Source organism: Pangasianodon hypophthalmus, chromosome 1 (assembly GCF_027358585.1).
Source record: "Pangasianodon hypophthalmus isolate fPanHyp1 chromosome 1, fPanHyp1.pri, whole genome shotgun sequence".
Lineage (NCBI taxonomy): Eukaryota > Metazoa > Chordata > Actinopteri > Siluriformes > Pangasiidae > Pangasianodon > Pangasianodon hypophthalmus.
Genome location: NC_069710.1, coordinates 976,661 through 1,004,573, shown reverse-complemented (window position 1 = coordinate 1,004,573; position 27,913 = coordinate 976,661). Strand labels below are relative to the sequence as shown.

The 27,913-nt window shown below is 38.3% G+C and overlaps 1 protein-coding gene across 1 annotated transcript; it reads right to left on the bottom strand.

Annotated features, from left to right (window-relative positions):
• Positions 1-929: 929 nt before the first annotated feature.
• On the bottom strand, positions 930-10,153 carry ctps1b (CTP synthase 1b). The gene is made up of 18 exons (XM_026913393.3): positions 9,902-10,153; positions 7,929-8,115; positions 7,664-7,834; positions 6,157-6,257; positions 5,947-6,063; positions 5,748-5,831; positions 4,805-4,885; positions 4,512-4,663; positions 4,271-4,403; positions 4,007-4,095; positions 3,399-3,493; positions 3,238-3,300; positions 3,106-3,149; positions 2,869-2,965; positions 2,671-2,726; positions 2,488-2,584; positions 1,720-1,864; positions 930-1,556 (listed from the first exon to the last, which is right to left on the bottom strand). The coding sequence occupies exons 2-18, from the start codon at positions 8,092-8,094 to the stop codon at positions 1,478-1,480; spliced, it is 1,770 nt and encodes a 589-aa protein (XP_026769194.1). The 5' UTR covers positions 8,095-8,115; positions 9,902-10,153; the 3' UTR covers positions 930-1,477.
• Between the last annotated feature and the right edge of the window lie 17,760 nt (positions 10,154-27,913).

Sequence of the window (27,913 nt, the reverse complement as noted above, 5' to 3'; positions counted from 1 at the left end):
TTCCTTGGATTACTTTTGGTAGGTACTAACCAGTGCACACCGGGAACACATCCACAAGACCTGCTGTTTTGGAGATGCTCTGACCCAGTCGTCTAGACATCACAATTTGGCCGTTGTCAAAGTCGCTCAGCTCCTTACACTTGCCCATTTTTCCTGCTTCCAACACATCAACTTTGAGACCTGACTGTTCACTTGCTGCCTAATATATCCCACCCCCTGACAGGTGCCACTGTAACGAGATAATCAATGTTATTCACTTCACCTGTCAGTGGTTTTAATGTTATGGCTGATCGCTGTATGTTGTCGTTACATAAACACTGTCAACAATTTAATCGTTTCGTTGTATTTTTAATGTTTGAGTGCTACTGCTTACTTTATTTATTATGGGTTTCATTATTGACAACAAAACCATACTATGATTAGTAACTCTTAATGCAAGATGTGCTTATTTTGGACACTTTTTTTACTTACACATTATTTCTGAGGTAAGAGACATATTTATCATGGATACCCTAAAATGTTCACTTCCCAAAATGGCCCAATCTCACCGTTGCGTCTGTGAATAATTTCACCTGGATGCTGTAGATTTGTATCTACGAACTGCTGCTGTAATTATAAAGACTGTCCTGTGCACATCCCAAGACTCATATAAACAACACACTCGTACTGAACATCCTTTAACACGCTTAGTTCAGCTTACATTTACTTTTCTAACCTGTATACAGGAATGATTTATTAATTATCCCCAGTATCTGGTGTGACCTTTTGAGTCTGGTTCCTCTGAAGGTTTCACGTCTTCTCAGGCAGTTTGTTCATTACGGGTCTAAATCTGCATCCGGATTTCTGTACAGCTGCTTTGTGACAATGTCTATTATTACCATCTCTTTACAAATAAAAATCGGATTGAATTAAACAGTAGGCAGTACAAATACTGTATTTCATAGTTTTTATTAACATACTGTAGCAGCAACCAATAAATGACTAGTTTTTGAACACCAAAAGAAAATATGACCAATAAGCTTCATGATTTTCAAGATATGTAAAATAGTTTAGTGACCAACCCAATATCAGCTTACATTTTTTATTTCTCCTATCTGAGGTTACATATTAATAAAAGATGTAAGCTCTAGTGATCTCTCCACATGTGCAAAATATATTTTTATACACATATAAATTTTTCTTTAGACCCCAAGACTCTATAATATATAAATGGTCATTTAAATGTTGTATTTAAATTCATTAATTCATTTTGTGTTCTGCTGTAGCGGTGGTGTAAAATAATAACACCTTTAAAAGGCAATAGGTCTCTTCCACTCTCATCCAAAATTATCAGTAGTACAATCAGTATAAATAATAAACTATAATAAGCTATGATGGTTCTCAGACAGGATGACAGGATTTGTCTTCAGCTGAAGATAAAAGTAAGAAGCTTTTAATTTCCCTTTGTGTAAGTCCATTGTGTGTGACCGTATCCCTTCTATGAGGATGATGGGAATCTGAGTTCAGAGAGCTCCATATCTGGAGAACTACTGCCACTGTGGTCACTGTATGTGTCTCTGAGACAAGAGAGATAGAAAATTTCCTCAAACAAAAACAAATTCAACACAGTCTGCACATCAGTTTAATTTTTTTTGTTTATTACACAAACAGACTGGTAAAAGTGGATGTTTAATGAATGACTGAATGAATTAAATATAAGATGACAGTGGTTGGGTTTACCGTGGTGAAAGTCTGCACCCTTTGAGCAGGTAGCTCTGTAGTTTTCCTGCAGCTGCTAAAAGCAGGCCAAAGTAGGGTGGTGAAGGCTTAATGGGGCGAGAGGTGAACTCCGGATGGTACTGCACTCCCACAAAGTAAGCGTGATCTGCCAAGACAAAAGAGGAAGCTGTATTCCAAACTTACAGTAGTGTGCAAAAGTCTTAGACACATGTGCAAAGAAATGCTGTAGAGCAAAGATGCCTTCTAAAATAATGAAATTAAATGTTTCTACATTAAAAAAATACTATAAAGAGCAGTAAACAGTAATAAATGAAACAAAGTCGATATTTAATGTGACGATCCTTCACTTTAAATAAATAAAGCAGTATCTGAGGTGCAGTGTGTGCAGTTTTATAAGGAAATGAGCTGGAAGTGTTACTGAGCATCTTGCAGAAGCAGCCACAGTTCTTCTGGAGACTTTGACTGTCGACTCGCTTCTTATTTCTGCAGTGAAACCCAGCAGCCTTCATTATGTTTTTATCTGAAAAGTGTCTCTTATGGAATCTGCTGCTTTCTTTACTGACATACAAACATTTTTCTGGAACATTTACTTTTGTGCTGGAAAACTAATGTTTGGAATCTAAAATTTTGTACTGAATCAATAATGTAGAAGTCAGAAAATACAAATCTATATTTTCTAAGTTTGTACTAAAAAAAAATAGAGTGCCTAAGACTTTTGCACAGTGCTGTATATCTTTCAGAGGAGATGAATATTGTATCTTCACCAACCTTCAATTTCAATGATTTCCATTCGTTCACCCTCTTGGTCCTGGCCCATAAAGCGGAAACCTTTTTCCTCCAAGTGGTGCTTTAGTGCCGGATTCACCTGCCCGAGAACGAATGTATGCAATTAAAATACAGTCCAAACACAAATAAGATGATACGGTTCATTGTATTTATGTAAATACGTACCTCAAAACGGTGTCTGTGTCGCTCATCGACATATTCAGCGTCTCCATACAATTTTCCTAAAATGTCAAGACTGGAAATTAATTTCAGTCAACAGAATCACTGAATGTTGTTCAATAATCCTTCTGTAATATCCAAACTCTGTAGAGACAACATTAAAACAGTTTAGTACTTCATGACAAATCATCCCCAGTAACGTACTGAGAATACTTGAGGTGCTTTTGAAGATGGTTCGCCGTTTCCCCAACCTCATAGTGCCACCCATTTGTCCCGGATTATGTTCTGGCATTTCAATCACCTACATGAACATGTGAGAGGGATTCTTTAGAGCTACACAGTCACTCTCCTTATTAACAGCACTAAGCACTTTAGGGCTGGTATTGTATTGTAATACCATAGCAACTGTACATTTCAACACAAAATGTTTAGGTTGCTTACTACAGGGTACTTTGTGTCAGGATCAAATTCAGTGGAGTTGGCATCTGTACACAAACACAATATGAATGAGATCTGACAGAATAATCAAAAACTGGTGTGAATCACAAACAGAGAGGTTCTCATGCAGCTTACCTTTCCAGCCAAGCACATTGCGAGCAAATTCAACCACAGCGAGCTGCATGCCCAGACACACACCTGCAAACCACATTTTAAAAACACTGTACATGGTGGTATGCAAGCTCAAGAATAAATGGCGTACTGAACTAAGGCAATTTAAACTCTTGTCTTTTTACCTAAAAAGGGCTTTTTCTGTTTCCTTGCCCAGTTAATAGCGTGAATTTTTCCCTCAATGCCTCGTACCCCAAAGCCTCCTGGTATCAAAATACCACTGGAAGAGGAAATAAACAGTCAGAAGAGCAATGTTAGACTCTGATATATTTAAACAGTCTGTAATTAGGCCAGTTAATTGCATTGAAGCACATAATAAACGAATGGCATTTTTCCAACATAGAAGTGAAAACAATAATTTTGTGCTTTATAGGCAGTGGCATATGAATGATTTTTGCTGTTCTAACTTAGTTCATATCTTTCATATCTGCTACAGCGAGGGTGTCCAGTGTTATCTGCAAAGAGAGCTGGTGTGGGTGCAGGTTTTCAGTCCAATCAAGCGTTTCAGTCCATCAACCACACCTGATTTCACCTGTTTAATTAGTGTTTTTGGCTTTGAATAGACTATCAGATGTGGCTTCTGCTTGGTTGGAATGAAAACCTGCACCCACTCTGGCCCTTTATGGATAAGATTGGACACTGCTGTGCCACAACTAGATCTGTACTACAAACCATTGATTTTCTACAATGACAGCAGGGTGTATAGCCATGTGCTAGGTCACAGTGGGCTCACTCAGCACTGCAGAGCTTCTGCCAGGCCTCGTGATACTTCACCGGTTCTTCCTGCTCTGTGCTCTGCTCCAGATATGAAGAGTCTATAAACTGAAACAGAAGGACATTTCTGAAATATACTGGAATTAAGAAAGTAAATACATAAAAAATATCTTCACAGAGACACATATGACCAAGCTTTATAGAACTAAATGAAATATCCATAACAGCACTGATGAGCATAAATTACTCAAAAGTGGAGTCATTAATCAAGAGCGCGCCTTACTTTCACCTCTAGCTTGTAGTTGATTGCAAGGGCAGAATGTTCCAGTGCTTTAATCACTGACGCGTAGGAGTCTGAAAATTTGGTGTACTTTCCAACTAATGCGATCGTTGTGCTTTCCAAAAGGCGGTCAGTTCTGTCAAAAGCATACCAATCCAGTGGAACACACAGCAAATAATAAACATTTCCTGAAGCATTTTTGTGGCTTTGGAGAATAAAATGAAGGAGAAACAGAGATCCTGACCTGTCTGACATTTCTTTCCACTTGGTGAGCATCCTGCGGGGTTTTGTCTCAATGGGCAGGTTCAGCCGTCTGCAAAAAAATTCCACCATCCCCTGATCCTCCATGAGCAGTGGAACTCTATAGACTGAGGACACATCATGTATGCAGATGACCTAAAAATAAAATAAGGTGGAGAATACAGATTAGGGGTGTTTGTCGCTTTCTGAGCAGATGTGAGTCAAGAAAATGGACAAACTGATCTCAGATCAGCAATATTTCTCAACTGAAGCCGACTGTTAGCCACGTCTAGGTACCTGCTCTGGCTCTACATGACAAAACATTGAGATCTTCTCTTTCACTGCAGTGTCCAGAGGTGTAGAACAACGGCAAACGATCTAAAGAAATAGAAGCATATTAGCAAAGGAGAGTGTTAATAATCCCAGATTGGACAGTGACAAAAATGTAGCTCTGGTTTCAATCAAGTACATAAAATCTTGACATGATGTAACTCGAATCTCTGACTGGATGACACTGAAGACAGTAGTGTGCAAAAGTCTTAGGCACATGCAAAGAAATGCTATAAAGTTTCTACATTAAACAATACTATAAAGAGCAGTAAACAGTAATAAATGAAACAAAGTCAATATTTGGTATTATTTAATATTAGGCACCTGATTTTTTAGTACAAACTTTGTTATAGATTTTTTTTATTTTCTGACTTCTACATTATTGATTCAGTACAAAAACATTTTAGATTCTAAACATTAGTTTTCCAGCACAAAATGAAATGTTCCAGAAAAATGTTTGTATGTCAGTAAAGAAAGCAGCAGATTCCATAAGAGACACTTTTCAGATAAAAACATAATGAAGGCTGCTGGGTTTCGCTGCAGAAATAAGAAGCGAGTCGACAGTCAAAGTCTCCAGAAGAACTGTGGCTGCTTCTGCAAGATGCTCAGTAACACTTCCAGCTCATTTCCTTATAAAACTGCACACACTGCACCTCAGATACTGCTTTATTTATTTAAAGCGAAGGATCGTCACATTAAATACTGACTGTGTTTCATTTATTACTGTTTACTGCTCTTTATAGGATTTTTTTAAATGTAAAAACATTTCATTTCATTATTTTTGAAGGCACTTTTGCTCTTTTGCACAGTACTATAAATCTCCACATTAATATAAAGCAACTACTTGCATATTTATATATGCAAATGTGGGATTTGTTCATAACAAGTGAAGCGAGGGAATTTGCCTGACCAGATCAGGTGACAGACCCAGACCACGGAGCTCTCGCACGCTGTTTTGTGTAGGTTTAGTCTTCTGCTCTCCTGTAGTACTGGGCTGAGAAAAGACAAAACTAATATTATAACATCAGTGAGCAAAACATTGTGAGAGTAAATGCTGCGAAGGATGCAGGTAAATAAATGATATGACTGTGACGTGTTTTGTCTGCTACCTGAGGAACGAGACTGACGTGAATGTTGCAGAAGTTCTCACGCTTCACTTTGAACTGGAACTGCCTGAAGGCTTCTATGAAAGGCATGCTTTCAATGTCTCCCACGGTGCCTCCTAACTGTGACACACAAGCAAATATCCGTTCAAGGAAAACAGCATGAGGGTGACTTGCATCACCATGAGTTTATTCAACCTGGCTGAAAGAGTTCACCTCTATGACACAGACTTGTGGCTCGACCCCATCATCATCCACTGACACTTTGGCTTGGCGCATTACCCATTCCTGAATGGCATCGGTGATGTGTGGTACCACTGAGAGAAACAGCACAGATCAAATCACAATCCACATTTACAGCACATTTACAGAAATCCTTGAAAATGTTGACTTTCTGAACATTTATGTTTGTGCATGTCGCTGCACGTGATTTGCATTCTCCTCACTGAACTCTCAGCTCAGGCATCTCTACATCTAACTCTTCTGATTGTTAGTGTTTATTTCAACATTGCTGAAAGCAACACTGTAAAACCTGTTTCATGCTTTTGGCAACCTGGCTGTGTCTTAATCATGAGACTGCAAAAGCAACATTTATTTTACTTCCGTAACCCACAAGGAATCAAACCTTCAGAAAAGCAATCCTGTAGAAATGCAGAAGTTAAATATGCTGCTCCAAATCTCCATATCTTGAACTTTATAAAGGTTTATATCATATATCATTTCTATAGTAACAGTTCATTCACAGGGACTTGTATGGAGGATGCTCCACATTCTCTAAATCAAATTTTAAAAAGTGTTGTTATTTAGAAAAGAAAGATGTTTAATCGCTGATATGGTATAAAAATGAATTGGGTATGGTGAAGCTTTCTATAAGGAGACATTTATAGAAGGAGTGACAGCTCTATGTAACGGTCGGTAAGTTTTCCTTCAGGACAGAGAACTTTGCATGTTCTTGTTTGTTGAGAACATGAAATCTGCATATTTTTTGTCTTATTAACTTCAAGACAGAGGCTGGTGAGGGGATGACTGTTTATAGCTGTTATAAAGTGAGTCATAACAAGAGCTAAATTGGCTCACTGACATTCTGCAGCATTAAATACAACTACAAACTGTTAAAAAGCACAATGTGTTGATCATTAATACTTTAAAAAGTGTAATTGCTGGACCCAGGGATATTTATTGAAGGGGGAAGAACTATGAAAATGTTAATACGTAACACTCCCTTGAGTGTAGAACATATTCTTCTGGTCTGCCCTATTTTTAATCTCATGAGACAACGCCTTTTATCAGGACAAAGTTTGAAAGTCTTGTTTTGTAAGATTGAAGCTGGTACGGCAATTTAAATACAAACAAACAAAAAAAGCAAACTGCTGTGGTATAAGAGGAATAAAACACTTCGGGACATGCTGATATTGGAAAATAATCAACTGCGGGGTGGTGATAGCACCACACCACCATGTCTTTCCTATAACAGCATGCCACATCATGTCTTATTTCTTCCTTAACTGCTGTGTTCTGTATAAATGAACTTCGGCAGAGAACCTCAGTGAGCAGAATGCTCTACGTATTTGAACGCAAGAGAAAAAAAATACTGCTCCAAACTAGCTAGGCTTAAACAGAAAAAAAAAACAGAAGAAGAAAGAAACAGAAAGCAATACTTTCATGCTTTCTGTTGACGTCGCTACACTGGAAAGACAAAAACAACACTATTAATGAGACACACCTTGCACAGTTTTGCCAAGATAATCTCCTCTCCTCTCTTTCGTTATAACAGACTGATAAATCTTCCCAGTAGTCAGGTTGTTGTCTTTGGTCAGCCGGATATCCAGAAAGCGTTCATAGTTTCCCAAATCCAGATCAACTTCACCGCCATCATCCAGCACAAACACTTCACCTGAAAGACAATCACATTGTGTGTGTGTGTGATGCTGAAATTCAGTAAACAAAGTAAAGCAACACTCGACTCCAGTGCATGCAGGTAAACTCACCGTGCTCATAGGGGGAGAACGTGCCTGCGTCAATATTAATGTAAGGATCGATCTTGATGGCGGTGACGTGGAGGCCGCAGGATTTGAGGATTGTTCCCACACTGCTGGCAATAATGCCTTTACCAATTCCAGATATAACACCACCCGTGACCAGGATGTACTTCATATTTGCGACTTGGGACAAAACCTGGACAAAAAGAAAGCAGGTGATTTCATATATGATTTGTAGAGCTTCTTCTGTGAGAAACAGTGGTGCAAGACAACAGCCTTTTTAAACCCTTTTATTTTTATTAAAAATATCAGAAGAAATTCTCCCTCATGTTAAAGTTGTTTGTGTATCAGCTGTGAGGCTTTTGCAGGTTGTAGCATGTTTTACACCAAAAGCAGATAATCATGTTCTCAACAACTCGTAGGAAGCACTCATCTTCCGAGAGAAGTGGTTTTCAAAGTGGGGTCTGTGAAGCGTAGCCGGGAGGATGTGATTTTTTTATTTTGTTCCAACAACACTATAAAACTTAATCTACTTATTATCAGTCTTTTATAGGTTTTAGCCTTGAGTCAGTTTGACTGGTCACCTGAACTGAATCTGTTTAATCCAGCTTCAATAACTTAAAAACAATTATAATATATAATTTCCACTTAATCCTAATGTGTTCAGTCAGTGGAAAGTTCAGAAATAAAAAACTCTGACTCGAATAAATAGACAAAATATTACTGTATACATAAATAGTGTGTATAAAATAAATCAGGTACCTTGGGAGTTAATTTACTGTTAAACAGATCAAAAGTTTGAGAGCCTCGGCTACAGAGATCGTGAAAGACACACAACAATGACAATAGTGTTTCCTACTTGTTCTCTATACACGTACTGCACTCTGCCCTAACACTCTGATTAGCTAACTCCGGTGATTAACCACTATCCAAAAAATAACACAAGGTGGGTGAGAGAAAGTTACAGTCACTGATCTCTACTGTCTGTTGCACCCACACACTTCTACAGTTCTGTGCAAAAGTCTTAGGCACATGCAAAGAAATGCTGTAGAGTAAAGACGCCTTCAAAAATAATGAAATTAAATGTTTCTACATTTAAAAAAAACACTATAAAGAGCAGTAAACAGTAATAAATGAAACAAAGTCAGTATTTAATGTGATGATCCTTCACTTTAAATAAATAAAGCAGTATCTGAGGTGCAGTGTGTGCAGTTTTATAAGGAAATAAACATCTATAACGAAGTTTGTACTAAAAAAAATATACAAGACTTTTGCACAGTACTGTACATTTATTAGACATAAAAAAACAGTTACTTCATGTTTATTTCCCGACTGCTTCCTACCACGGCTTCGTTTGTCTGTTCTTTTGTTTTTGATAGAAATGATAACAAGTAAATGAGTAAATAGATTGTTGCTGTGAACAAAGACGACTTCTTTCTAATAATAATAATAATAATAATAATAATAATAATAATAATAATAATGAAAATAAGTTAGAATCTATTATTTTCTATTCCATTCTATTGTGATAAAACTCCTCTGTATTTTATTCTATACTATTGTGTTGAAACTCTATTTTGTTATTTCTATTCTGTTGTGATCGAATATTAGAAATAGAAAATCTTAGAAATATTCTGTTCTTTTGTGATTTAAAAATATTCTATTCTATTCTATGCTGAGTGACTTCAGAAAATAACACGACTTGACATGTAAACAATCACAATTCCTCCATGACGTCATCTGGTGACCTTTTTAAGCATGAGCTACTTTTCCCTGAAGCGTGGCCAGTGCTGCATGATAACAGGAGAAGCTCCACATCTTCGCGTTTCTGCAGCAGGTTCAGACAGCAGAGGGTTTAAAGGCGCTCTAGCAGGAGCAGCCAGATGCGCAGGCAGTCGATCAGACAGTGAACGCGATGTTAAATAAGAGTGCAGTGGATATAACACCTCAGCTGAACACCACAGCCTCTGCCATTGTCTTACCTTCTACCTGAGCAGATATAGAGGAGTATCTGTGTAATGTTCCTGTGCTCCACTCGAGCAGCAGATCATCATCCCTCACTGCTGCAAGCTGATCCTCACCAGCAGCTCGTGCACTGTAACCCGAGCAAAGCCGCCCATGCAAACACAAATCCCTAGCCAGAGTGATCCACTGCCTCGATCAGCTGATGCCTAGTCACAGTGTTTACAGATCAGCAGTCAGAGTGAACTTCCGGTCCAGCCTTTGACGTCTGAGCTGTGCGGAATGTGCACACACACACTGCAGTCTGACCTCAGGGCTAGTTCCTGCAAAACTCTTTCAGAAATAAACACAAAGAAACATCAGTACTGTTGGCACTGGGCTTTTCATCCAGTCTAACTTCTGAAGTAGGTTTTTATAACCATATCCTTTACATTTTATTTAATCTAAAACCAGAAATCCCAGCAAACACAGATGTTGGTTCTGCTTTGGTTCTTCTGGGGAACCATTTCATAACGTTCTGGGAACGTTCTATTTTAGTTCCCAAGGTCAGCACTGTTCCTGAAACAGTCCGGGAACTTTCAAATAAGACCTTATCTTATATAATACTGATTAAAAAAAATAAAATAAAATAAATAAATAAAAACTTTCATCAACTTTGCTTTTATAAAACTAACTTCCCAGGAACGTTCCCATAACGTTCTATTGTAACTATGAAATTAAATTCGTGGGACGTTCCCATAACATTCTTTTATAACTACAAACTAACTTTCCGAGAACGTTCCCATAACGTTCTTTTATAACTACAACCTAACTTTCCGGGAGCGTTCCCATAACGTTCTTTTATAACTACAACCTAACTTTCGGGCAATGTTCCCATAAAGTTCTTTTATAACTACAAACTAACTTTCGGGCAACGTTCCCATAACATTCTTTTATAACTACAACCTAACTTTCCGGGAGCGTTCCCATAACGTTCTTTTATAACTACAAACTAACTTTCTGGGAACGTTCCCATAACGTTCTATTATAACTACAACCTAACTTTCCGGGAGCGTTCCCATAACGTTCTATTATAACTACAACCTAACTTTCCGGGAACGTTCCCATAACGTTCTTTTATAACTACAACCTAACTTTCCGGGAGCGTTCCCATAACGTTCTTTTATAACTACAACCTAACTTTCCGGGAGCGTTCCCATAACGTTCTTTTATAACTACAAACTAACTTTCTGGGAACGTTCCCATAACGTTCTATTATAACTACAACCTAACTTTCGGGCAACGTTCCCATAACATTCTTTTATAACTACAACCTAACTTTCCGGGAGCGTTCCCATAACGTTGTTTTATAACTACAAACTAACTTTCCGGGAGCGTTCCCATAACGTTCTATTATAACTACAACCTAACTTTCGGGCAACGTTCCCATAACGTTCTTTTATAACTACAAACTAACTTTCCGGGAGCGTTCCCATAACATTCTTTTATAACTACAAACTAACTTTCTGGGAACGTTCCCATAACGTTCTTTTATAACTACAAACTAACTTTCCGGGAACGTTCCCATAACGTTGTTTTATAACTACAAACTAACTTTCCGGGAGCGTTCCCATAACGTTCTTTTATAACTACAAACTAACTTTCGGGCAACGTTCCCATAACGTTCTTTTATAACTACAAACTAACTTTCCGGGAGCGTTCCCATAACGTTCTATTATATCTACAACCTAACTTTCCGGGAGCGTTCCCATAACGTTCTTTTATAACTACAAACTAACTTTCGGGCAACGTTCCCATAACGTTCTTTTATAACTACAAACTAACTTTCGGGCAACGTTCCCATAACGTTCTTTTATAACTACAAACTAACTTTCCGGGAGCGTTCCCATAACGTTCTTTTATAACTACAAACTAACTTTCGGGCAACGTTCCCATAACGTTCTTTTATAACTACAAACTAACTTTCCGGGAGCGTTCCCATAACGTTCTATTATAACTACAAACTAACTTTCGGGCAACGTTCCCATAACGTTCTTTTATAACTACAAACTAACTTTCGGGCAACGTTCCCATAACGTTCTGTTATAACTACAAACTAACTTTCCGGGAGCGTTCCCATAACGTTCTATTATATCTACAAACTAACTTTCCGGGAGCGTTCCCATAACGTTCTTTTATAACTACAAACTAACTTTCGGGGCAACGTTCCCATAACGTTCTTTTATAACTACAACCTAACTTTCGGGCAACGTTCCCATAACGTTCTTTTATAACTACAAACTAACTTTCCGGGAACGTTCCCATAACGTTCTTTTATAACTACAAACTAACTTTCCGGGAGCGTTCCCATAACGTTCTGTTATAACTACAAACTAACTTTCGGGCAACGTTCCCATAACGTTCTGTTATAACTACAACCTAACTTCCCAGGAACGTTCCCATAACGTTCTATTATATCTACAACCTAACTTTCCGGGAACGTTCCCATAACGTTCTGTTATAACTACAAACTAACTTTCCGGCAACGTTCCCATAATGTTTTCACCAAAGGTTGCTTATAGGTCTTATAACTGCAAACTAACATAATAAGAATAGAATAGATGATATTTAGCAGTAATTGCTGTTTTAAAATTTGCAGTAATATTTTAATATTTAAAGACAATTTCAAAATTATGTATTTACAACCTCGGTTGCATTTACTAAGAGATGTGAATAAATGTTTATAATTCTGTTTTATGAGATTAGAAATATTGAAATATTTGGTGAAATATTCCACATGTATATTCAGCTTGTTCTATTTATTACATGTTCAATGGGCTAAAGCTAAAAGAGAGAGAGAGAGAGAGAGAGAGAGAGGTATTTGTAGATGTTAATAACATTGTTATTAGCAATTGTAATCCATCAACATAAAATAAATAAGCATGGCATGTTAATAATACACTTATAATAAAGTCATAATATTGCAACAGTCAGATCTGGAGTAATTCTACTGAGCTGTGATTGAGATGAAAGATCTGTCCGCTAGATGGCGCTTCAACCTTATACAAACCTGGTCCTGACAATACAGTATGTACCTACAATTTCAGCTTTTTAAACAACTTTTCCCATTAATTATCTGCCAATAATCATCAACCCTTAGTTTTCACATTTCTTCACATTTCTGGATAATTTTATAAAATGGGTCTTGGATATTTAGAGATGTAGAAGTTCAGAACGATCTCGTGTGGCGTAATTCAGGTTTCCTGCATAAACCCCAAAAATGCATCATTACACTACGTCTGTATTACTGAGTGTTTTTAAACATTACTTTTACAATGATCAATCCTTTCTTGAAACAGATTGTCTTTGAAAAAAGCGTATCGTTCCATCTGTTACACGCCCAAACAAACAGCTGTAGGATATAAAAAGACTTACTGTATGTTTGTTTAATAATTGTACTTATGTGTTTAACAATTTGATAGTAACATAGAAAGAAATTGCTTGTATTTCTAACAAAAAAAAAAAAAAACATAATATAAGTACTCAAAGAGCTTGCTACATGATTCCTGTAAAATTTCAGATTTAGCTAGATGTTTAACCTGACATTAAACTGATCTTCCCACTTCCTGTTGGTTCATTGTGCTCAGACCTTATGGCTCCTGAGTACGGTTTGTGTTGCATGGGAATTACATAACCACAAGGAACTAATGATTATAGATAAAATGCTATTTTAAAGTATGTTATTTGAGAATATGACTGGTGCTTATGCATCATACCTCATCATAACATGTGCAGTTTAGCTATGAGTATAGTAGGAAAAGATATGTGAATTATATAGAAATAAATATAACTTAAAATTCAATAAAAATGACCTGTCAAGGAAAATATTCAGTGGTACAGTACCATGCAGTCAGACGCCACCCACAACATCCTTTTCTAGGAAAACAATACAGCAGTTGGAGGGTGTAGTCTACTGTGTGTCCATGCAGAGCCAGCATCCTCCCTGTGCCTGGATAAGCCTAATTTGATTATGGGGGCGGGTAACGAGAGAAAGAGAGAGAGAGAGAGAGAGAGAGAGAGAGAGCACTGGATCATGCTGAGAGCTTCATCTGTCCATTTATAGCCTCACAAGCTCAATCTCCTACATGATATTAATATCTATATTAATTTAGCAGCTAATACAGTTTCGTCTTTTGTTTCCTGCGCTGTTCGGCAGTGTCTCTGGTCTTCCACCCACAATTATCAAAAGAATGCACTTTTTTTTTGCTGACATAGACCTCTCTATGAAAGCTGTGGAGGGTCTATTGAAAGGAAATATTGTGCAAATTTAACTGTGTAATTAAATGAAAACATGTGGGGGCTTGTTTGCACTGTGTGCCCTCAGAAAACTCTGCGTTCATTATGATGGTGAGCAAAGCCAGGCTTCCATGTGCCTCAATAGGTAAAAGGGAGTCCTGCTGTGTGTGTGTGTGTGTGTGAGAGAGAGAGAGAGAGAGAGAGATTGGTTAATTGGGGTATTTGAGGCCTTGTACATAACATTTACTATCAGCAGTCAGTCCAGTGGGGATTGTTGTAGTCTGGTGTCGCTTTGCTTGGTGATCTGATCCTAGTGAGAACTTTTTTTACGCTTCATTTTATGCATATGAAGTCAGGTGAATATACTGCACTTCTGTCATGTGATTCTAAGCCTGAAAATGCCTAGAATACATACCATACTCACATCAGGTGGCAAGCTACTGGACAACAGGCTCTTTGTCACTATCGCTGTTATTCAATCACAATGTTTCATGCTCTGAACAAATTGTACCGTCTTTTTTCAAATAAACAGACGTTGTGAGACAGTTAGTGTGAGGATATCCTGGATATTTCACAACTCATTTCCACTTCTACCAACAGCTAACAGCCTGTTTTCAACAGCTTATTTTATCGTCTTGCGAAATCTTGGGGTAAAACTCATTAACCGTTTGATTTGTTATTTAGTTATCAGTCTTAAAGCATATTTTTCAGGAACTACTATGAATTATTCAGTGGTTAATAGGGAATGTGTGTAGTTATGATAGTCCCGAATGGAAAGGGTCCTGCCAGGTTAAAAGGGCTAATGTTGTTTTTGTCTAAATATTGTTATCCTGTTTACAGAAACTGAGTACTGAAATACATAACAATGACAAAAAAAAAAAAGCAAGCTCCTGACTCATCGTTAATTTAACCCATTATTAAGATGAATTTGTAAAAATGTAAAAAAAATTGTCTTTTAGAAAAAAGGGGGGACAAAAATATATCTTTTTTAAATTCCACATTATGTTGAGTATTCAATTTTGTGACGCCTTCTCTCTTTCTAATTCTGAAACACACACACACACACACACACATGCCACACACAGAGTTACATTGTAAACAGTATGAGCCGTGGTTCACTGCCGACTCACCACCTGTCACCCAGGTGCAAGTCCAAGTGACCAGTTCAGCTCGGGTAGGAGTCATCACAGCCAGGGAAAACAACACACACTTCTCTCAGTCACAAGCATCCCAGCACGTCTCTTCTCACAGCGATCTTACTGCACCATTTTCCAGCAGTATATTAATGCACACCTACTGTTAGAATGAAAAATCATTTCATCTATCCATTTGTATCAATCAACAGTAGCTTCTGGGCGCCATTATTTCTTTCCATCAGGTACTCAGTAGGAGTGAGTGATTCACAATTCTATCTATAAAAGGACAAGTGGGAACAACTAAGTAATACCACATTCACTCTGATAAAGTCCATTGTGTGTTACTTTCAAAGCATACACGTTTGTCTGTGCTATTGTATGTGCCTGAGAGGGTGTGTGGGTGGATATTTGAACTGCAGAATGACTGGACCGACCATCTGGGCCTGGAGAAGTCGGCATGCTGTCAGTGTTTCATCCGCCCTTCTTGTCAAGCTCTAATCCTGCAGTAACCTAGAAGCAGATGCCACCAGCACGAGGGAGGAATAGTGAGAAGGAGCTGCAGCACAATGCTGAGTTATGTCCAGCCTGACTTATATAAACACCATAGGTGTTAATTCAGCATTAGGGGTTATGCTTTATACATGGCAGATGGTGTGATTTGTATTTGTGAGCACCTCGCTGCTGCCAGAAATGACAAAATAAAATAAAATAAAGAAGATAATAAAGTTCAAACAGTCGCAGCACTTTTTAAGGCTAGTTTTGACCTAAATTCGTACAGAGAGCAGCTTTATGAAAGCGTTATCAGTTCTAAGCAGAAGACAGGAGTGCTTGATTAAGCTCTGCACTGTTCATGATAACTGTAATATTACAAAGTGCTTCAAGAATTACAGTGGGGTTTTTTTATATGAAGAATAAGAACCTGCTGCGAATTAATGTGTACTGGAAACATACCACAGAGAGCGATCTGGCACTGTCAAGCTTGATTTCCATCGTTTTCCTACAATATCTTAATTACCTACCCCTGGGATAGACAGGCATCTGAACAGCAATTTAACAGCGTTGGTTAGCAAAATGTCTGTCGGCAATTTTTCTTTCTTTCTTTCTTTTTAAATCTGTGAATAGAACATTAACGGACATCCCTTATTTTATACCACAACACTGTTGAGTTCTTGAAACTGATCATGATTAACTTTCCACAGCATCATCTCTGACAATATTTTGTCTTTAATTTAAATGATATGTATTTATTAATATGCACAAAGAAAAACATATAATCGCTGATATGGTGAAGTAAGGAAACATTTATTTGGCATTAATAGAATGAGTCTTGATTTGCCAAATTGCAATCATTGCCAAATCACTGCAGTATATAAGAGTTTTATATATAAGATTTGCTCCTACAGGAAAACAGTACACTACCATTATGGACATTATACCACCCTGTCATGGATTATTTTCCTATTACAACACACCCCATTGTGGTTTGTTACTTATTTATTAAGCCACCTTGTAGGTATACAATTACTGACTTCAGCCCATCTGTTGCACATTTTGTCAGCCTCCCGCTGTCCTGTCCATCAATGTAAAATGGACCACCATAAGACCACCGCTGACCAGGTATTATTTCATTGCTGGTCTGTTCTCAACCAAGCAGTGATATTGAGGTGATACAGAACCACAGCAACACTGCTGTACCTGATACATTCATGCCAGAACCACACACACTATCACGTCAGTGATGCTGTAGTGAGAATAATCCCCCCACCAAAAAAATATCTGGTAAATGGTGGTCCTATAGTGTTCCTGTTCCCCTCATGGATAAAGGCAAGAGTGTCTATTAAATTACTGAGCTTATGTCTTTTAAATGCCATAGTCAAATTTAATTAATGAAATTTTGCTTAAAATCTTCTAGTGTGACATTTAGCAGAATAGACATTTGCTTCATGGAAGGCTGCCTGTTTTAAAATCCTGCATTTGAAAAGGTTGAACCAATCATTCCTATGACTTTGGACTGAAGGAGATGAGCTAAAAAAACACTGGATCTTTTTATAATCTCTGACTGTGTGGCACACTTCAGACTGCTGTCTGTCCACTTTGTTCTCTCAGTTCCACTCCCCTCCCCATCCTCCTCCACCACATGTAAAGCGTGCAGCTCTTCAGCTGGGCTGAGTGGAACAGGCCTGGTATTAGCATGTCAAAACCAGTCTGTGGTCCTCATTGAGAGTTGGGAGGAGGAAATGAAACGACAAAGCCACAACAGAGACAGCTGATCCACAAAAGGTGCCTGTTTAAGCACCCTTCCTCTCTGAGTCCAGCTGCTCCTCAGAACTGCTGCATCACAATGCGGAGGCGACACTGATGAGCACAATGCCAGACTATCCATATGTCTGAAACACACCCCCATATACACGCTTAAATCTGACTTGAAATGAGATCAGAGCTTCATTTAAGTCTTAAAACTAGATAAAGAGAACCTAGTTAAATTAATGGCACAAAAACATTACAGTTTTTACATTTGATTATTGAGCAAAATTGTCCAACATGTCAGAAAAATGATGTGAACCTTTGCTTTCACTAGCTACCTCGAGCAGCAATAACTGGACAACAACAACCAAGCATTTCCAGTAACTGGTGATCAATCCTGCACAACAGGCTGGAGGAATTCTGGCCCATTCCTCCTTACAAACCTGCTTCAACTCAGTGATGTTGTTAGGCTTCCTTGCATGAACTGCTCTTTTTTAGGTCTTTCCACAAAATTTCTATTGGGTTAAGTTCTGGACTTTGAGTTGGCCATTCCAAAATGTGCTCTAACCATTTCTTTGTATACTTACTTGTGTGCTTAGGGTCATTGTCTTTCTGCATGACCTACTTCTGGTTAGGCTTCAGTTCATGGACAGATACGCTGACATTCTCCTGAATAATTTGCTGGTACAATCCAGAATTTATAGGTCCATCAATAATGCAAGTCGTTCTGGACCCTGAGGCAGTAAAGCAGCCCCAAACCGTGATACTGCCACCCCCATGCTTCATGGTTGGGATGAATTTCTTATGTTGGAATGCAGTGTTTCGTTTTTGCCAAACAAAACACTTTTCATTTAAATCAAAAACTTCTATTTTGGATTCATCTGTCCACGGAACATTCTTCCAATGATCTTCTGGCTTGTCCATGTGGTTTTGAGCAAACTTCAGAAGGGCAGCAGTGTTCTTTTTGGAGAGTAGTGCTATCTTGTTCTTGTTCAGTGTTTGCCTGATGGTAGACTCATGAACACTGACATTACTTAATGCAAGAGTGGCCTGTAGGTCTTTCGATGTTACCCTGGGGTTCGTTGTGACTTCCTGTAATATTATTCGCCATGCCTCTGAAGTGATTTTTGCCGGACAACCACTCCTTGGGTGAGTAACATTGGTGCTGAACTTCCTCCATTTGTATATCATCTGCCTCACAGAGGATTGGAGGAGGCCAAACTCTTTATAAATGGTTTTGTAACCTTTTCTGAATCTGCTTTAATCGAGGCATGGCACACTTCCATAAACCTGTGTGGTGAAGACCAGACTTTGATAGTTTATGTTCTTGAAACATTGGAGGGCCTGCTACACTCACGCCTGATTGCCATCCCCTTGATTGAAATGCCTGACTTCAATTACAGCTTTAAATGAACTCATACTCCTAGAGGTTATTTTTTCAGACAAAGGTATCTAATGTTGGATCATTTTTTTCTCAATAAATGATTATACTACTATAATTTTTGCATCATTTGTTTAATCGAGTTCTCTTTATCTAGGTTGAGGACTTAGATGAAAAACTGATCACATTTCAGGGCAAATTTATGCAGAAATACAGAAAATTGTTCACAAACTTTCTAGTTGTACATCCCAGCTGTAGTTTCATCCATGTAAACTAAATTATCTTTCAAGGAAGCTCCAAATTCTTGCCACGTGTGTAGACATGTGAAGTAATACGTTGTATACAGCATATTTAAAAAGTAAACGCATCATACACTGCCAGTTTTACACTGCAGTAGTTGTCTTAAGATTGAGCCTGGACTCATTTCCTGAGTATTAGAAGGTAGAGACATGTATTTAACAGCAGTATTCAGATATTACCAGCTACTTCTTCTGCCCTTACAGCTGGCATCCCAGATGTTTACAATGTAATCAGATGTTTCTTCTGCCTAAGAAAGAGTTGACAGCTACAACCATCAACAGCACAGCACAAGAATGAGGCACATTTCTCAACGTTAGGAGATGATTTCTCAGACCTGCTAATGGCTGCATTTGAATGTGTTTTGGAGCATTCGCACCTGGCCATCAACATCTGATTGTGCCTCAAATCCAATCACGGACACATCTCAGTACCAGGAATTCACAATGCAGAGAGATTGTGAACAGCTTCCGTAGTCAGCACAATGTAGATATTCATTATAGAGCACATAACAGCTGTATATATATAAAGAGGAAAAGAAATACTATAAGAAATGCTTCAAACTGGGATGTTTAAGTAATAACATTGAAGCCAAACCCCTTTGCATATTATGAAATGGATTTTAAGTTTTTCAGATGTGTTTCCATTTTCCAAATAACAGTGTTTAGGACTCCGTGAAGGTTTAATAGTTAAACTGCTGTTCAGATTTCACGAAAACAAATAATGTGCTGCTAGTGTTGTCACTTTTGAAGTGCAGATCAGACAGCTAGACCAGCCAGAGACTGCATTGTCTTCAGTAAATCTTTCAGTGTTGTTCGGGTGGAACTGTTGATCCACTAAAACATCACTGATAGAAAAGCTCCAGTGAGCCTTCCCACTTCCTCTAGGTCCATTGTGCTCAAAATGACAGGATGCAGGGAATAACTTTGGAGCCGAACCCAGCTTGTTTTCCACAGAATTTTACTCCACCTCTAAAGCAGTTTTCTACACATTTGGTTCCCAAAACACCCTTTATATAGGCAACTCTATCAGGCACAATTACAGCGGTATAAATAGATGCTTATAGCAGTACAGAACAATTCCTCTCTGAAAGAAACAGACAGAGTTGCTCCTGCTAATGTCGGATAAATGTATATAAGTGGATTTTGAGGCCAGAGAATTGGTGCTCGTTTTGCCACAGTGATGTAGGCGGTCTATATTTGGTATCTGAGCTGAGAGACACACACATGTCTTAAAATAGCTCTAATACCCCAATTTGGCCACTTGTGCTATTCCACTTCATCTAGTTCTGACTGAGAGAACCCAAGCTGTCATAGCAAAAAACACAAGGCCTAGAGGATTTTTTTGAAGGTCACTCCAAAAACCAACACTAATGCCACAAACTCTGCACCAATCAACACTCAGAATAAGACCAACACACTTGTGTTTGAGCTTTGCAGTAAAAAAGCTGCTATGAATTTCATAATCCAAAGACTAATGCCTTGTCATCTGCTCTAACAGCATGTCATTCTGAGAAACACAACAGCCAGAGGGAGAGAGCGTGTCAGTGTGGCTGAATGCAAAAGGAAACCTAATCTCCTAGCAGTCGGTGCCCTTTGCTCCCCCAGAGAGAAGGGCGGCAACAAGAGAAGCAGCTGTCTCTTACAATGGAGCAGCTCAACGATCCTCATTCAGACCTGCTTCTCCAATCCGGCATCAATGCACACACCCAGCTGACAATGCTGGCACACAGGAAAGCCAGACACTAGTGGGGGAGGTGCTGGGCATTGTTTTTGGAAAAAGATACCAGGGTTGCATCATCACTAGTCTAACTGCCACGTCAAACATGATCAAACTCTACTCAGCACTTACGTTCTGCCAAGACACCATGAGACACACACACACACAAGGCGTCCTTATTCCTACTTATTTTTGGGTTTCTTCATGACGTAGATAATCAAAAACTGTCGGCACCTTTAGAACAGTGCTTTTTCCATTGGCCATGTGGTACCAATGGTACCAACTTGTATAGTTTTTGCTATCTGCTCAAGATTGATTTCAATAGGAACTAATGGTACAACATAAACACAAACAAACTTCGAATGAAAAACAAAAAATAATAATAAAAAAGAATCTGGTATATTGGTTCTGTTTGTCTTGTCAAAGTAATTTTATATTGTTTTATTTCATAACCTGCACAAAAACAGAATTTCACAAAAGCAGTGATTTCACAACAGAAACACAAACACTCATAATGGACTTCATTATTAAACGATTATTTAATAAAGTTGTGTGTAAAAGTTTTCACAGGTCAAACTGAACTAAACATTTCTGCCAGATTTACAAAAGTTATGGTAACACTGGGTTTTCTTCCTACTTGTACTTATCTAGATAAATTACAGTAACTTGTGGAGTCTCCTTGCACATAAAATTACCACAACTCAGAAGCTCTTGTGCAATACGAATGTTTTTCCCAACCAACTGGATTTTCATGAATACCACATTACATTTGTAAACGATCCTGCAAAAAATTTACCAGCAAATTCAATCGTATTCAACTGGATAAATTGAGCTCAACTGTCCTTGTGATTTTTGTCAACAATTTGTTAAAATTAGGTTGTGTTCACTGGCCATTGTGAGCAATGAAATAACCCTAATCGAAATTTTATTGCTGTTAATCTAATATGGTTAACCATAAAGCAGACAATATAAATCAAAGCAATTCTTGGATTTAACCACAACGTCATTGCACACTGTAATTACAACAACAAGAACGAGAACCCCAGAACCTTTTGTTGGTTCCTGTTTGGGCATGTTCTTGTCTTTGAATGTGTAGTGAGGAAACACCCATAGTTCACAGGGACAGTGTTTCTTTTATCTCTCTTTGTGTGTTTAGCCATTAGGCATCATTTGAACTGCGGCTCAGGGGAAACTTCCTGCCGAGTTAGCCTCTAGCTGCCGTAATTACACGGTCATCACCTGAACACACAGGGCTGTGTCCCTAGCAGCACTGACGTCTCCTCATGGCCCTGATAGCCGAAGGGGAGAAGGACAGCAGTACATCCTGCCGTTACCGTCCCACTCAGATACACTCATTGGAAAGTGATGAGGATGTTTGAAGGACTCATCAACAGCCAAAGACATACAGGTCATGTGTCTATGGCAGGGGTCATCAGGGACTGAACCAAGTACTTGAAAAGACACTATAGTAAAGCTGATCAATATATGAAAAAACCAACCACAGTTCAGCTACTCTAAACATGAACCAGCACAGCTCCTGTAGCAGATCCTCTGTTTTAGCTGATCAAATCAACATGCATTATATAAATTACTTAGCTGAAGGCAGCTCCTTGGACCATAGACTAGCTACAGCACTAGAAACATTAGCTCAGAAAGGGGAGAGTTTTCAGACTTTCAGAATGTTTAATGACAAATGGACAAAGAAGTGTGCATTTATTCTCACTGTGGAAAATTCAGAATAGATGTGTCTCATCAGTTCAGAGTCTGTGGTGCTAGTCTACAGGGTAACATGAAGCACCACTGAGGAACAAATCACAACCCCGTCAAAGAGTCTTACTTGTAGCCATAAACTAATCATTAATGGTTAAACGTTAAACGGTAACTAGTGTCACCATATAGCCATGTCCAGATCTTTTTTAGGAATTTTAGCGAGGAAGTTTATGTAATTGGACCCTGTAATTTTTAGTTGAATAAACCTTGTCTGACATCGCAGTCTCCTGGGTCATCAACAACAAAATGATTATTGTGCTACCATTTGTGCTATCAGGTACATTTTTGGCTTTTTTTTTTTTTTAAATGTGGCTTTGCAGGTGTAGCAAAAAATTGTGAATCTCCGTGTAGGTCCAGCTTGCTGTTTAGACGCCTGTAGTTTGGCAGTAGAGAGTCAGGGCAGGTGCCCTATGCTCTGATATGGTTTTGTGTTTTTGTATCTGGAGTATCTCCAGGGACAGTGTCTCTTATACAACAGACACACGGCTGCGTCCTGTCTGAAGCACTTCTCTTCTATCAAGTAGAGTAGTAACAGCCATGCCCTGCCCCCGTCCCAGACACTTCGACCTTCTCTCCCTTTCTTCTTAGCCACTCTTTCTGTTCCTCCACAATGAAGCTCTTCCTGTGTTTACTCAGTGCTGCCCTGTAAGTGTTAACCATCTCATTAGATCTCACTACATAAAAAATGTCTGCCTTTAATAACATATCATAGTAAATGAGATTGAACATTCACAGCTTTCCTTTTCTGAAGGTAATTTCACTGGGCCTGGTTGACATTAGTAATTCAGGGTTAAATTAATTCATTGCTTTAATTAGAAAAAAAATCTCTTCAGATTATTATTAAGTGTTTCAGGAGCACACTTGCTAGGCATTATGGCATAGGGCAGGAGTGTTGCTATCTCTGATTAATATGTTTGTGTTTGCCTGTCTGCTATTTTTAACCAGTAGACTCTACCCCTGACCCCTTTCCCTTGCTGATCTGAATGTGTTTACACTTCAGATGTGCATAGCACCTTGAGTAATTTCCACGAGTATATGTATAAATATGATAACAGAGTCAAACAGGGCAACAGGAGATATATGAGAAACGCAATAGCATGCATACACATTTGTGCTGGATTTTTATACAAAGTCATTCAGGGCACTGAAATCTGAACAAATAACAGGAGGCACTGCAATAAAATTCCAAGTTGATTATTTACAAAAATTTCTCTCTATCTCTCTTTCTCTCTCTCTCTCTCTCTCTCTCACACACACACACACACACACTGTGGCTCTTCCACCGAGGCACTTCACCCCCTCCGTCAGCTGAACAAACCCTTTGTTTGGGTAGAAATAGGATATGATGAGGAGGCAGACTTTGACCACCCCCAGCACACATACACCACACATACATACACAAAGCACATAACAAACAAACACTCTCTCTCTCTCTCTCTCTCTCTCTCTCACACACACACACACCTGTTTTCTCTCTCATTCTGTCGTCTCTGGTCAGTGAACAGGTAATGATTAACGATTAGGCTCTAGTGTCATGAGGGCGAGGAGTATTACTATTATAATTACATTTATTAATTCATTATAATGATCTATCTGTCTATCTATCTATCTATCTAGCTATCTATCTATCATTAAATTTAATATATTCGATAAACAACATGGCTATTTGCATATGTGAGTATTTGTATATGTTAATTCAATAAAGGTCTTGTGGACCAACCTTTCATTTTCTGGTTCAACCAAATCTAGAGAAAACAAGCTGAAAGCTAAAAAGCATTTGATATCTCTCTCTCTCTCTCTCTCTCTCTCTCTCTCTCTCTCTCTCTCATATGACCAAAGTACAAAACAAGATTTGATGGATGAATTACAGCTGGAAAGGACCTGCAGTATCAAAACAGTTACCCTCACCTTTCACCTGATTAAGCACTGAGCAAAGAGCTCCACCCAGACACAATATTTATGCAAAGTCCTTGTAATGACTTAGATTCCCTTCCAATACAACTCTCTTTGTTTCTGTCTTTGCAAATTGCTTCTATTGGATTCAGCTCTCACAATCAATGGCAGCGATCAATAATCCTACACATCCTATTACTTACACCTCTTTCTCTGATGATTCTCTATTCCAGTTCTTCTTTAAGTGGCTGCATATATACAGATTGTGAATATAAACTGTCTCACAATCACCTAATAATTATCAATAAGAACACGCTGTAATTCTGTGACACACCAGCAGCTTGTTGACCAGTGGCATTAATTCCCCAACCTGCACCAGCTAGTACTCCACATCCTTCAAAAACAAGAACCACGACAACAAACTCGACACAAAGAAAAACCTACATGTCCATGGGAGCCAGTCGGTGACATAAACAAACAGGCTGTTTTTGAAATGTGAAAGGATCGCTTCCCATCCGTTTCCTCCGGTACACAATGTCAGGAAGTGATTAAACGACATGGGCCTCTGAGAGGCGGGATGTGGGCCACGAGCCTGTATACTATCCGCTTATATATCCATCATTTCCCATTTGAAACATCAGTTAGAAGGACCAGACCACTATCTCCAGCCATGTGGACCCAAAAAGAACTCCATTAGCTCATTTACAGTGAACAGTTAATGTGACTAGATGCAGTGTTCACATCTTCTCTCCTTAGTGCTGCTGTGCAAGTGAAAAATGTGACAGTCATCATTACTGCACCTCTGAACATTATGCAAGGTTCTTTTGAAGTGAGATTGAATTGATTATTCACTTATAACAGAGTTGTGCTACTTCAAATGTGGCTGAATTTAATTAGTTTTTAAAAGGGAGGTGTTGTGTCACACATGTCAAAAACAGCTGGCCAGAAAAAAGTTTTATAATCTTCTGTAATGAAAATGAAAATGAAAAGATGAACTGTCTAGAGTCATACTTATCTACTGTATCATGATAAGTGTCTATTATTGCAACAATAACTAATCATGTTACTAACTAATCAATAACTAATCAGTCAGCCTAAAAATACTCAATATTGTTAGATAGAGATGCCCTTTGACTTCATTCTACTGGTCCAGTGGAACCAATGATTTGGAATATGACATCTTTAAAGAAATGCTGACAAAATGCTGACAAAAATCGCACAATGCAAAAGAATTCTCTGTTTCTTTTTACACGTGATGTGATAAAAGGTGGCTGATTTAGTGTCACAATCAAAAACACAGGTGACAAATTTCTAGTGTCAGAACTTTTTTAGTAAAATCTCCGAGTGTGACCGCTGCTATGACGCTCGTCTGAAAGCGACAAAACTCACGGGAGAGCTACAGATACAGTAGTGGCAATGGCAAAACATAAACAAACCATGCTATTGGTCAGAAAAAATATCCTTATTACCTCGAGCACACTTTGACCAATGTTTCTGTTTATGCATATTTCATTTTCTGTATGAGACCAGATTGTACTGATTGATGACGCAAGCAAAACATAATTGTCTTAATCACAGGTCTTCTGGTAGATCATCTTCATTATATAATATGGCATCTTATTGCACGCCATCGTCTGTTATACAAATAATATGGCCAAGGTTTTATTGAGAACATCTTGCACAGTGTGAAAAGTAACCATCTTAAAAGGCAATTGAAATGGTAGTGTGTAAAACAAGCTTAAGGCCACATTTGAATTCTCCATTCACTGCTAGAAAAAAACAGCTTATATCATCTGACCACCAGTCTGACCAGAATAATGCAAGCAGTCAGCAAGACCAGCTTTACTAGTTAGGTTAGTTCAGTTTTGCTAGTCAGCTGTTGTTTGATCAGCTAAACCATGACCAGTCCAGCACTTCTCACCATAAACCAGCTTAGACCAGTATGAAATCCGTGCTGATCTAAGCTGTTTTTTTTTAAAGCAGTGATGTACCATGGGTGCTATATAACAAAGGGGGGAAAGTACCGTGCTGCTGTTTATGTGACATCATACCTGGATGATCTCTTTTTACCCTGCGCTTCATTGTAGTTCATCATGATGTCATCTGTCCAGGCAGCTTATTTCTAATAACAGTGTTTGCATAGCCAGGTGGTGAGCTATCACAATAAGCTCCAGAGGATGTGGAAATACAGCCGCTGTGTCTCTCCGGACTGCTTTTGGCTTCTCAAGCTACCATCACATGACCATCAGATCAGTTTTTACGAACAAAGACTGTGTTTATACCCATGCTTATGAGAAGAAGGCGGTCAAATGACCTCCATGCTGGATTTTTTGTGAGAGTTCAGAGCTGACAACTACAGGTCATGCTGTTATGCCTGCACACAAGGAAAGCAATGTCTCTGTTCTCTGAGAAGCAGCTTCTTATATGAAGTAGTCATTTCAACTCAAGCCTGGTAGTGTCTTAAACACAAAGGGTCCATATTGAGTCTGCTCATTTTGTTCGCCATAAATAGCCATCATTTTGTCATGTGTTGACATTTTGTCATTCCATACACATTCAGCGGTCTAGTTTCTAGCTTCTTGTAAATGAATAAACTCAATCCATACGGCATGTCGTATTCATGTAATTGCATTTAGTGAGGTATGAAAATTGATTCAAAATCAATCAATTTTTTCTGTAAATTAAAGACAATTTACATTATAAGAACTTCTTATAGTTAAACATAGAGCAAGAACAAGCAGAGGTGTGTTATTTTATGATGTGAAAAATTATCCATGTTGTACATATTTTTAATAAGTAACCTGTATCTTGTATGCTTATTGCTTCAATAACTCTTCTGTGGGCTTAATGTATGCAGTATTTAATATATAGATTTCGATCTAAAATTGGAAATAAACAGAAGGTTTTATAATTTTGAAGTATTAAAAAAAAGAAAGTTCAATATCTTGAATATGTAATATTCAATATTCTGCACTATTTCTACTTCCCTATTTAAATATACTTATTTCCTTAGAGGGAAGAGACATCGCAGTACAAAGTTATTCTGACCAATCACCTTTATCCTATGATTAAACGTTTGGTTTGATGAGTATAAAAATAATGTAAATCATATGCTATGGTCTTCACCGTCACCAAATCTCAACTCAGCTAACACCAATGGGAGATTGGGGCCCAAAACCTTAAGACATTTTATGTTGGTTGTCCTTTTATGTGTCACCCATCTGTAATTGTAAAGAAAACAGCTCTATGTCTTATATAAACCCATGTTCATGCATATGCAAGTGCAGTACATACACAGGTGATTAGGCCAAAACTTA